Consider the following 14,072-nt stretch of genomic DNA (forward strand, 5'->3'; position numbering starts at 1 on the left):
AAATATATTTCAACCCTAAAATTCTCCCTCTAAAATAGAGGGCTAGCAAGAAATAAGTTTCCGAGTTCATAGGGCTCAAGAACGAATTCTGGTCCAAATGAGATAAGATTTGAGCTAAAAAAAACTATTCAGATAATGCATCTGACATTTATTAAATTAAAAAAAAAACAGGGCAAAAAATAATTGATAATTGACGTTGTAATGCACATGAAACTTTTAATATTCTTTGTGAATGTTAAATAATTTTTAAAAGTTAGCTGTAAAACTTCTCTTATCCTTCATGTTTAAGATCATACTGTTATTGAAAAACCCTATACTCCACAGTTGTCTGCTGGAATATCAAGAATATGGTGACGAATGCAGTCCTCCAGATCTAATACACATGCCGACCTGTGGGGGGGGGTAGGCATTGTCCTTCAGGAAACCTCTCAACCAAAGTATCAAGAGGGAGGAGGTTAGGAAATGATTGTCATTCAAACGTTCATCTGTAAAATGCCTCCTTATTTATTGCTTTTCACGAAATCTATGTTAGAAAGTATGGCATCTTGCATGAAAATGATATGGAAAGACACCAACAGTTGAAGTTGTAATATTACAAAATACCTCTGCTTGACTTTGTACTATTGTCCAGTGACGGAATAGTTTGATTCCATTTACAGTTATCTCTTCAAAAAGACTACAGTCCATTTATAAATATAGTTGTAATAGCACACCATATTGTTCATGATACAAGAGTTGATCTTTGATAGTGTCACGGTTTTATGCTGCCCAAATTCGACACTTGTGTGTATTAATGTGCCCATTGAGGCAAAAGTGGATCTAATCACTCCAAAGAATATTCCACGGTCAAGTAATTTCAATCACCATCCCAGCAACGAACTGCAGCTCAAAAATATTACGAATCTACGAATTATCATCCTGCAATAGATACTCAAGTTCTTTTTGAAGGGATAAAATTGCTGAATCCGCAGTAAAAATGTTCGTATAGTGGAATATGGTTTAGGTAATACAATTATTTTTTAATTAATAATCCTTTGAATAAAAGAAAATTTAGAATTATTCATTAAAAAGGAAATATTTGTGAATTTTTCCTAAATATGTCCAGTTTAAGGAATGATATCAAAACAGTAGATACTCATAAAGTATTTAAAGACCAAAGTATTAAAGGTGAAACTAAAGAATACTGTACAATCACTAATCTGTATTTTTTTTAATGACGATAAAAATTAGCATTGTATTAGCAAATTGCATTCTTAATATTTGGCTAGTTTTCTATTTCTTGTCACAATTGGCAAAGATCGGACAAAACTGTACATCGAGTTCTTTAGTTTGATCTTCTTTTTATTTTTTGACAAAATTTTCCAAATATCTTCCCTTTTAATGCATTAATTGAAAGTCAGTTTCATATATTTTTTTAAATCTATTACTGCATTTAAAGACGTATCCATTAATAGCTACTTTAATATTTTTCTAACTTTCTCCTTGTATTTCAAACGACATATTTTCACATCTTTTTTTCCTAGTGTAGTGCAAATATTGTCTACTGGTAATCCCAAGCTCATTGATATAGATATATCAGAAATATTTCTTGTGGCTGATTCTGCTAGTCCACCAAGATAATAGCATAACTGTCTGTCTATTTCTTGAGAGATCTCGCAAAATTCTATGAACTTTTCTTCGATTTCTTCTGATTTGGTTATTTTTTCTTTTTGCAAAGTAGTTTGAAAACGCTTTAGGAATGCAAGACACACATCACACGAATCTTCAGGTTTCGCTGATTCATTGAATAAATAAGACATTGAGAAAAGTATCATACAAAACAATTTAGCTTTCATTTTTATAGAGTTATATAAAGAAACCAATGAATGTCTGTATTTTGATAACCAAAAGTTTTGAATCAAAAACAAACTTTTTTTTTTACCTTCAAAAGTTTTATCAAATTTATTTGACCACAATCTTATAAGACCACGTGATTTTTTTTTAAAATCTTTGCATGATATTTTAGATTTTTTTAGACTTCAAAACTGAACTTTAATGCACATATGTAATTCTTTTTTATAAATAATAAAATTTTATTATTTCAGAAAAAGATCAAAATGTAAAGCCTAAATTCATAATTTTTCACTTTATGATATTAGATTATACATTTCTATTCAACAAATTATTTAAAATGAAGAAAAATTATTTTATGTGCTCAAAAAGAACTGAAATTTTGAATGCTATCATATTTATTTTAAATATTGAGCAATGTAGAATTTTCAAAATCGTTTTCTTTTCTTTTCGTAAATATAATATGATGCCTTAAAATTCATTCCAGAAATATATTAACTTTAAATACTAAATTGTCTACAGAACGGGGAAAAGCAGGTATTTGAAATTAACTTTATATTGAAGAAGAATGTATGAAATTTCAACTTTCTCTGTAATAAGTTAATGTGTTTTAAAAACATGCACTGAAAATAAACAAAAAAAAATATTATCCTTTAAACATTGGCTGAATTAATAACTTCATGGTCTTTGGATATTTCGTTGTTTTGACTAATGAACAAATTGTAGAATTCATTTTTGTTTCAAACAATCTTCTAATGCAGCAATTATGACACTATATAATATATTTTATGTTGTCGCGTACACGGATTAATTTAAACCTCTAAACTTAACAATTTCTTGTAAAAAAAAAACAACCCTCAAACGATAATTTAAGCAAATTCTTCAGAACTCTTTTTTTTTTGGTAAAAATGAGTTTAATTAAAATTATTTTCTTAATTACAACTATGAGCGCCATTTTTTCACAATCGAATCTGCCTAGTTCCATATCAATCTTACGGATTAAAAGAATCTGATGTTCCAGTATTTTGGTAATTAGAGAATTTTATTTATTATATTTTGTTGATACTAAATGCTGATGCAATATATATATCATACTTTTCCTGCGTGATTTGGATGCAATGTTTAATTCAATATATGGTACACATTTACAAGTAATAGCATTTATAGTTGAATAGATTAGATTGACTCATTATGTATAAAAGAATAATATTAGAAAAAAAATATAAAAAAATAAAAATATTTGTTACGACCAGAGTTTATGCAATTTTCAAAAATCGTCAACTCTCCAACAATGGTCTTGCGCCGTGTTTTGCGAAATGTTCAAAAGCGAGGAGGAGGTTGCCAGCTTTGGTGCGTTATCGCAACTTGGCGAAGAAGGGGATTAAACTCCGGTTCACCCAAATATTTTACTGGAATATGTGTACACCTTTTTATAAAAATTCTTACATTTAATTCAAGGGAAAATGATCCGGTAAAACAGAATTTTAGTGTGCCCTTTGCTGCGCCAACAATGCCAAGTCGCCAATAAATATGGCGGACAAAATAAACAAACACTTTGTGGAACAGTTACGGCTACCATTTTCAGCCATATAATTAGGACATTTTACTGATAAGTATTCTTTTTTTTTCCAGAGTGCCCGGTGCCTTCTACAGATGCCGAAGTCATCTGTAGAAGGCACCAGGCAGAATTTTTTAATTTTAAAAAATAAACATTCTACGGCTTCGTTAGCAGCGGAAGTGGGAACCTAGTAGCTTCGCTAGCACATTGAACATAAGGACTGTGTGGATAACAGGAACAGTACATAACCAAAAGAAAAGAAAGAACGGAGGAAAAAACAATCGGTACATTCTCCATTCAAAATTTCAAACAAATATCCTTTTCCGAACTTCATCAGCTCGTAAAAAGATATATTCCACTCGCCCTTCATCCATTCTGCCAGTTCGATATCAAACCCTTCTCCATAAAACAGCTATCCTTTTTTTAACAAGTAAATTTCAAACAAGCATCCTTTTCTAAATTCATCAACTCGTAAAAAAATATACTATATACATGTTTCACTCACCATTCATCCATTCCGCAGGTTCGAAATACTGTCTTCCATCCCATTTACCCGACATCCATTCTTGCACAATTGCCGAAATAACAAATTATGAAGGGAACCAACCGTTAGAACACCAAAAGAGTTACGAGAACTGAGAAGAATTCCATTGCAGCTGTCTTTTAAAGTGAGAATGCAGACGATTTCGTAAATTTAGATTTCAGACGATTTTTTTAAAACGCATACTGACAATTAAAAATTGCAAAAGAATAAATATTTTCAGTTCGTATTCACACTAAAAAAAGAAAGAAAGAAAGAAGAAAATAACTTGTAATTATAAGCTTAACTTTCTTTATTTAATAAACTTTTAATTATACTAAAGAACAAAATTAAAATCTTCAGTCGATATTTTTTTTAAATATTTTTAATTTAACATTTCTCATAATATAGTTGTAGTTCATGTACAACTCAACCATTTCAAAAAGTTGTAAACAAAACAGCGTTAGGGTTGCTAGAAGAGGTTGGTTCTGAGCTAGAGAGAGAGAGCGTTCCGATGGGTTGCCATATTGGCAACACACTCGTGGGCTCACTATTCTTCACTTCACCCAATGACCATTTCAGTGATCCAAAACTTATATAACCGAGTACATAGAGAATTTATAATAAAAAAGTCATTTAAATGTGCAAAGTGATGCTTGGAAATTGGAAATTTTTTTAATATGGTTATTTTAAAATATGTTTATACGATTTCTTAATATGGTTATTAAAAACTAATATGGTTTCAAAATAAATTCATTTACAGCAGTTTGCTCCTATGTTCTTGTATCATGAGTTCAGAAGAGTTATCTACTAAATTGCTACATTTTGCTAAATTTTTAGTTCCTTATAACAAATTGAGTCGAATAACTTTATTGCTCTACAGAAAACGGAGCTTATATAAAAAAATTCAGATAAATTAAGTAAATAATACTAATACGATTTCAATACAAACAGCAATTTGCTTATATATTCCTGTATCAATGGTTCAGAAGTTTTTTCTATTATGATGCTAAATTTTTAGTGCTGCCACAAGCTGAGTCGAATAACTCAGACGTCTCTGTGGAATAATAAAATAGCTGAGTCGTAGCTGATATAAAAATGCATTTCGATGTTGTATATAATTAAGGTTTCGGGTATAGTAAAATTAAGACAGGATATATCAGAAATGTTTCTAATTCAAGGATGAAACAGTTTCTCAAAATGAATTCATATACTAAGAATGTATATGATTTTTGAAATTTTGAATTATAATTCTTTTTATTAATTATCTACTAATTGATATATTTTCATCACATTTTGATTTTTTTTACTTTCTTGTATACTTAGTTTAGAGAAAGTGTAGCGATTGCCAAAAAATTCAATTCGAACTCGCAATTTTTACGAATCTCCAAATTTCATACCTCCCTGAAATAAAATTTTAAAAAATGAAATGGTCCGTATGTTTGTTTGTTTGTCTGTCAAAGATAATTCAAAAACGCTTTGAACTACAGGAATGAAATTTGGTATACGGTCTTTACACTAAATTTTCAGATTTCTATCAAATTTTGTGTAATATCTGTTCAGAGGAAGTCCGTCAGGCAGTTCGAATATAATTTAACATGATAATTACAAAACGAAGAAAGCTAGATAAATAAAATTAAGTATATAGATTTAACATCTATAGTGTACACACATATCAAATTTTGAGCAAAATTCATCTACGGTTTGACTGTATGTTTTTTTCCCAGAAACATGCAAACGCGATATTCAAAAACGTAACGACTAAATATATATCAAATTTGTTATAGGATTTTGTTACTGTAAATGCAGTTTGTGTCAAATCTTTGTTCCAATTGGTTGAGAAAATGTGTTTAAAACATAAATTCGATTTTCGGATATTGCTAATTCATGCCAGGAATTAATCGCCAAATAACTCGCCAAGGATGACACTGTAGATTCAGTAAAAATGTTAATTTCGTATCAAAAGAATATTTCGAAACTATTGTACGCCAATGTCATGTAAGGGCTCTTTGGTATAATATGTTTATTAAAGATTATACGAGAGTGGGAAGAATATTCATGGTGCGGAGTATTCTCGGTGGTTTTATGTGAGATGTCATCTTGTGGAGGTCTGATATTAAAATGATTACAAAATTTCATCAAATTTTTTATATTATATAATGTGTTATTTATTACTAAGAATATATTAATTATACTATGATCTACTTATTATAAGTAGATAAAGTAGAAAGAAATTTTGTTAACAGATTTATTGATTCGTAATCCTAAGAAAGACAAAGATCTGGCAATCCATACGAAATTCTACGCTTAATGCTTGATTCGGGAAAAGAAGAAGCCTTACGAAGCAATATTTTTGCATCTAAAATGGCTAACATGTACAAGAAATGGAAGTTACTCCAGTTCCATGTCTCCAGAGTAGATTGGCGATGATTTATACATGAGTAGGAAGACTGCTTTCTATTCTAAGATTTCATATTGGGAATTTTTCTTGTTATTCATATTCTAACGGAACACATATCTAAAACCTTTTCACTCAGCCCAGATAGCGTTACAAAGAAAACCTATTCTTCGACAAAACCACATATTTTTGCAGAAGGAAATTTTCATGGTGTATGATTTCATGACGAAACGTTTCACTGGATTATTGTTGAAAAACACCAGAAAGATCGAAACAGAGTTTAAAACTTTAAAAGAAAAGGGATGGCTTTCTTTTCACTTTCTAATACGAAATAGTAGTACGAGTAGGCCTGAATTCACCTCAGCTTGGCGAATGCATAATTCATAAGCACTCTAGAGAGATTTTTGTTTGCTCATGAAATGAGCATAGCAATGCTTTTCTTGCTTTATATGTGGAACTTCTACAGACAGAGATCAGGAAAGATAACTCGATATGCTGAAACTATTTAAGGACATGCCGCAGATATTTTCTTGGTTTTGGGGTATACAGAATACTTATATGGCTTCTACATTAATATTATTATTTTGTAAATAATTTAAATATTTTGTAATAATATATTCAATGCCCCAATCTTAGCATTGAATATTTATATTATATATATTTATTCAATTTTATAAATATATTTATATATATTTATTCAAGATTTCTTAAAATATAAATCTTTTTTTTTTCCCCTTTCAAAGTTTTTTTTTTTTTTTTTTGTTAATCTGTAAAAATTATGCCAAGTATATTTGTTTTTTTTATATACAATTTATATATTTTTTTATCGATTAGTGCTGAAATTTATTCTCGTCTCCCATTTTTTAGGTTCCATTCAATTCTTTGAATCAGTTAATAATATTTTATTTAAAAATTCATTTGTTATTTTCTTTAAAATACTTCGATAATATCGGTTTTCTAATGGGCATAAATTATATAAAAAAACATAGAATATATAGAAAATAAAGCGTAAAATTGTAAGAATAGATACATGTTAGTGTGTTTAAGCAGATACGTAATTATGTAAGTATATACAAATTAATGATGTTTTATTTGTGCATAATTCTTAGACTTAATGTATTTACCATTCCAAAATTACACGCATAGTTATTTATTCCTGTAACAGTTGCGGTGGTATCAAAGTGCCTTTTTTAAAAAATAGAAGGCCGCTGTTTCCGAGACTTGATTACTCTGGAGATCTGTTATTGTTTCTTATTTCACTTGCCATGGACAAGCCCGCTGTTACGAAGACAGCGATTTTAAGCCGGTGGGGGAGCGTCTCTTGTTTGTTTAGTAGCGCCAACTAGTACCAAGAGTACGACTTTGCTACCCACGTCTCACTCACTCGCTTGCACAACCCCCTTTTTACAGGAGGGTACATTCACACATCCCACAGATAGAAAAACCATGCCCAAACCGGGACTCGAACCCAGGACGCCCAGATCACGGTGAAGACGCGCTACCCTTATGCCAGGACGTCGTCACTCTGCAGATCTGCAATCGCTTAGAATTTGATGTCTTTTAATTTGTCTGCTATAAAATTTCCCCGATATGGCAAAGGGCGGAATGATTAAAAATGGAAGATTAATTCAGGTGTTAATCTTAGAATTTTTTCAAGGAATAAATTTTAGAGAACATTTTTATTTATTTCTAATAGAAGATTTAATCATTTGAATATTTTGCGACTTCATTAAATACTTTTAATTTAACGAAACTGATGAATTTCAAATACACACAAATACGATACATCTGTGCAATATATTGTTACAAAAATTTTTTTCAACAAATACCGCCACTCCATTGTAATTACTCAGCGCATTTAATCTCTAATAGTTCAGCAGCTTTCTTGCTGTCTAATTCTCCAGTTTCTTTACGTGTCGGCGACTCCGACTACTCTCACAGACACGACTTCCGACGATCCACACAACTTCTTCGTCGCTTCAGAGTTCCCGTCTTTTATAGTTCCGGGAGGCGGGGCTAGAATATTCAGACCAATCAGAGTGTATCTCGGGTCTTAGTGGATGGATCGTGAAAGTTCTCGAACTTTCCAGTAGTATCCATTTAGTCGCCAAACTTGTCAAATTCGTCGCCAAATGGTCGCCAAGCTTATCACGCACAGTACAGATCTTACAAAGGTTTTAACGGTTTTTCCAGGATGACACAATTCGTGCCGGATAGCAAAATTACAAATTTGTAACAATATGAAATTTAGCTCCTTATTAATTTAATGTCATCTAATAGTTTTCTTAAAATAAAACAAATTTAAAAAGAAAACTTTATTTTTACAATTTAATTTGAAATTCCAGTGCCGATTAAATTGAAAATGACAAGTAGAAATTTAATTTCCTTTAAATATTCATTTGATATTCTATAAAATTATTTCATTTCGAATTTCATACTTTCACTGCAGCAATTGTATCAGAGATGAAATTTAATATGCAGTTTGAGTTAAACTACCTTAAAACTGTTCACTCTAATAAATATCTTGCTTTAGAAAGTTGATTTGATAAATAAAATAATTTCATAGTAAATAAAAAATGAATTTTATAAATAAAAAATCACTTAGAGGCTTATAGATAATATGTCTGAAACTTCAATTATAAAATCGAAGAGTTATAAAGCATTATAACTTCAACTTATTCAAATTTCAATGCATTATGTCAACATAATCAGGAATTTAATTTATTTTATAAATCTACTTTAAATACCATTTTAGAAAATCCATTATTGAGAAACTGTATTGCAAGATAATTCCCTTTTACCGAATTACAAGTTCGTTTTCTTTTACGAACCAATCATTATTAATTATTACCTAAATGAATGACAGTTTCTTTTGCGATTCTAAAAAGTAAAAATTTCCAAAATGAATTTATGTAAATTTTTGTAAATTATATTTAATTTTTTTAGATTCTTGGATATTACAACAATACAAAAACATATTTCTAAGATTTTTAAAAAAAATGATTGTATTTCCCTTGAGAACATTAGAGATACAGAATCATAGCATATTATTCTCTGAAATCCTTTAACTTTATGGCCTTTAAGGCCTCTGGAATATTTTACTTTTTATTATAATATTTAAATAAGATTAAACAAACGTCACGAATGCAGCTTAGCATATTTATGAAAAAATTGCTTTGACATTGCATAAAAAGGTATTAAAGTGAATTCCAAATCAGTTTAAAAAATAAGCCTGCGCAGTTTTATAACGAATGATAAACTGTGCACATAATTTCTTCACAGTTTCGCAAAAACAATTGCGCAATTTTTGTTTTCAATATCTACAGATAGACACAAAACAGTTCACTGTTTGGATATATCCGTAGTCAAAACTAATGAATGAAATGAAACAGAATTTGATACACCAAAAGAAGAAGCTATGAGAGGACTACATGGTTAAATCATATGTACTGATCACCCGAAAACTTCTTCGCATACTCTCTGATAAATTTTTTCATCCACTTCCACTCAAATAAAACCTCGGACTTTGGTAAGTTCGAGAATACCTTGCATAGCATTAGTGAACGATAGTTACAAAACATAGATCTTTGGGGTGGATTTATCATTTTTTCTTAACCTATTGCGAGAACATGTAATTTGGGTACCTTTCTGCTAGGCAGATTGATGCAAAAATTTGGAGCAAAATTGAATTTGTAATACTGAGATAATACACCGAATTTCATTGATTTATGTCATTGAGTTTATGAGTTCTGTAACATGCATGCAAAATTACAGACAAACAGATGATCTACTGCTGGAGGGATCTGATTCAAACTTTGATATGTATCGATATTTTAGATTCTAAATCTGTGTACGAAATCTTGTTTGCCAGGACTTTTGTATTTTGTAGTCACTGAATTCCTTTAGACACGAGCAGCCAGTCAGCCAGACTTCCTGTGAATGGATTTCATTCGAAATTTGACAGAAATCTACGGATTTTGTCTGAAAATATACTACATTTCTTCCGTCTAGATAAAAGAATGTTTGAGGTATAGTTTTCATAGACAGTCAAAGATACATAAGGCCAATATATGTTTTTCAGCCTTAGGTAGGTCTGAAAGTTCAGATGCATCAAAACCTTGAGCTCGAATTATTTGACGACTACAGTACTCCCTTTGTACTTCGTATAAGAGAAAATAAAAAAAAAGTATTGGAATTCCCTGATGAAATAGCTTGTATAAAAGTACACTGGAAATGTACAAGCGGTTTCTCTAATAATAAATTTAAAAGATTATGCATTCACCTTCTTACTATAGATAATTCCTACATTCTTTTTATTTGAATTATAGAAAGTTTGTTTAATTTATTTTCCGCGTTTATTCATATAGCTTTTAATGCGCTTTTGCTGGCAACAGTCCTAATATGTGTCTAATTGGAAATTTTGATTACTTTTTGTGAAATTCATCCCCTATGCGTTTTCGAGTGTCCAAATGAAATTTGATTAATTCCTTTAATAAGTTTTAAGTGTATATGCCTTGAAAGAATGAGAATGAAAGTAATTTATGACGAATCTGTGTAATGATAATTAACAAACTATGATAGTTAACAGAAAAAGAATTATAATGATATATGTAGTCATGTATATTCCGTTAATTATATATGTCTGTCTGATGCAGTTTGAAAAATTCTCAATTGAAAATCTGATACACAATATTTGATTCAAACAAATTAAATATTTTCTTACATTTAAAACTATAACACAAAAAGAATGAAATATAATGGTTATGGGGCCATATTCAGTCACTGAATGTACCGTAAGTGAGAAAAGTAGGCCGAAATGAAATCGCTGAAATGAGAGAGTATTCTGCTTTTAATTTTAAGAGGATTCTTCTTGTAAATTATAAGATGTAGTCCATGTCATTTACTTTCACAATACAACGATCTATAGGGCAGAATTTTAAAGCTAGAACGACAGAATTTCGAACGAAATTTCTTTCTGAGTATTAAAAAAATAAAATCCCACCCTGAAAAGATATCAAGAGCGTGAACAATAGTTAGACATAAATTGTATTCAGTAACTAAATGTCCAATCCGGTCCTATGCTTTAACCCTTGTCATAAGTGGAATGTCCCATACGGACAGTTTGAACAACACAATCACATCGCAATTGCTATAGCTTCATGATAAGTATACACCTGCTTACATATTCGGCAACTTAACTTCACTTTCCCATATTTGATATATCAGACCCAGATACATACCAATGAGATTTTCATTTAAACAATTTCATTTAAATATAAATTACTCACATTAATTTCTTAAGTCACTTTGTAATATTTCAGAAAGAAACATTTTTGAATCACTTTAAAAATAAACAAAATAGATTTTCAACAATACTATTTTTAATTTTCATGTAATTTTTCCCTTTTATTTTAATAATTTTTTAATTTAATTTTTAATACAATTTGCATAAATATTTTTTTATCATCATTATAATGAAATTGAAGCCATTATTATTGTATTTTTGTCCTCCATTGGATTGCTTTAGCTAGTATTAAAATTTGCTTTATTTGAAGATTAATTCCAAAGCAGAATCTTCATAAACGCTGTTATTAATATGATATTTTTTTAGCATTGTATTTTTTTTTTAATTTATGATGTAAAAATTATAGTACTCAGACTGCAACAGCAATTAAACCAGGCAACCGCGTTGAGCTTAAACTATCACCTTACTATTATATTTATGAATAAAGGTTCGAAATGGAGGATTAATTTACCGAAATTTAACTATTTTTTAACTGCGTGATGATATCTTATTTCTCTTAAGTAATTAAAATCCTAAATGCATTAAACACATTAAAAAATTATTAATCAAGAATTCATTTTTTACACAAATGCACAACTGCCTGCTAAAACCCATTTTCTCTTATAGCATTAAATACTGATCATACTACCTCATACGAAATACTGATTTCCAAGCATTTTCCTTTCTTCTTCTTAAGTGTTACTGATTTTTTTATGTTTTTTTGTAATTTGTAATAATGCTTTTTCCTATCCTAATAATGCTTTCCCTAAATTATAGAAAAGCCAGTAAAGTCTATTTCAGTTCTTAAATAATGAATGTTCACTTAGGAAGTGATGAAATTTAAATTTCAAATGTAACTGAAAAAAATATTCGTTTTTAAGCATAATTAACAAAGTAACTGTCAAGCCTTAAAACCTTTCTGGATTATTTATCACAAAAAAAGTCATGATCTCATTTTTAAACAAAGCGAAATATATTAAACTCCATTATGCATCTTAAAGTTTCATTTACTTTAAATAGAAAAATACATTTGAAGATACTTTTGTAATTTATACCATGTGCTTTAATATCCACGTAATATTTTGAGTACTGTAAAATCTTAAAAGAGTTCAATAAGTTGATGGGAAGTTGTCTCAGGAAAAAACGAGGACTCAATTATAGTTCAAATTGAAGATAATGTTAAATGCTAGTGTTATGAATCCCCAGCATACACACACAGAAGAAACACTTCCATGTTAATCAAATTTTCTAAAATATAAGATGGATATTTTTCTATGTCGATCATTGTATCTTTGCATTATTTTTCTTCTAGGGCTTTACGCAGAGAGTCACGGTTTTGTGCAAAATATGATGTACGATCCTCATTTCGGGGACTTCTTCCTGATGGCTCCTAATGACACTGCCTCGGTTTCGCACTGGTGGGACAGTGCGGAGCCGCTGTGGATCACAGCGGAGAAAAATGGATTACGTTCTGCGCTCTACTGGTGGGATGGATGCCAGGTAAAATGCATCAAAAATTTCCCAGTTTTTAGTTAATGTATTTTTGATTTAAAGTATATATAAAACCAAACTTTAATATTTCAAAGTTTTTGATCTTAATAACGTAATAATCAATGGAGAGTATTTTTTTTCCTTATATAGGACACATTTATTTATTATTTATAACTTTTTAAAACTTTAATGGAAATTATTTAAATTTAGTCATTGTTTTTTTTAATAATTTTTGTTAGCAAATTTAATCAAAATGTTGGAATTTCCCATATAATAATAAACGAGGGCCATATCATAGTGCAAAATTATCCGTTTGATACATTGCATAAATTTACTATATTAAATGCGAACTTTCCCAACATACTTTTATACGAACATACTTTTCTAACGAATAAAATGTTGTTGAGAAACATTGACATAATGTCAGAATTGTTGATAAACATAATCAAAAGTCATTATCTGCTTTTATATGAGACCGGAAACGTAATTATGTAAAATCAAAATAAGTGCTAAGAAATGTTTGTGTGAACTTGTTAAAAATAAACAGAAAGTAAAAATTCAGCAAAGTCTTATTTGAGCATTAAATATTTGAAATAATTTTTAAAAAAATTCATTCGTGTATTGGAAGATATCTAACAAATATTTTTTAGAAAAAAATCCATTCAATATTAGAATTGGATTTGTTTCAAATTATTTAAAGTGCCTTGAAAATATTTTTTAATTTATTTTAAAATAACAATTTTCTTTTCTTCGCAGGTCGAAATACGGGGTAGGAAACCAACATTTTGCCGAAAATACAAATATGTTGGATACGCATGGCCGACAGTCAACGAGGACACTCGAGATGCCCTGCTGACTGCTCTACAGTTGCTGGGCAATAACGAAATACAATTAGTACAGATATATTACGAGCCTGTTGATTTTTACGGTAAGGGACTTGATTGATTTATTTATTGGTATATTTTTCCCTTTGTAGGAAAAAAATGGAATG

General features: G+C 29.7%; 1 protein-coding gene across 1 annotated transcript in view; it reads left to right on the forward strand.

The window, feature by feature from the left end:
• LOC129979010 (glycerophosphocholine cholinephosphodiesterase ENPP6-like) overlaps positions 1 to 14,072 on the forward strand; it is a 132,332-nt gene that overhangs the window by 89,445 nt on the left and 28,815 nt on the right. The window contains exons 2-3 of the mRNA XM_056090679.1: positions 12,903 to 13,090; positions 13,838 to 14,009. Of these exons, the coding sequence (XP_055946654.1) occupies positions 12,903 to 13,090; positions 13,838 to 14,009 (360 nt within the window). The remainder of the gene's footprint in view (positions 1 to 12,902; positions 13,091 to 13,837; positions 14,010 to 14,072) is intronic.

The sequence above is a fragment of the Argiope bruennichi genome, chromosome 1 (genome assembly GCF_947563725.1).
Source record: "Argiope bruennichi chromosome 1, qqArgBrue1.1, whole genome shotgun sequence".
Taxonomy (NCBI): Eukaryota; Metazoa; Arthropoda; class Arachnida; order Araneae; family Araneidae; genus Argiope; species Argiope bruennichi.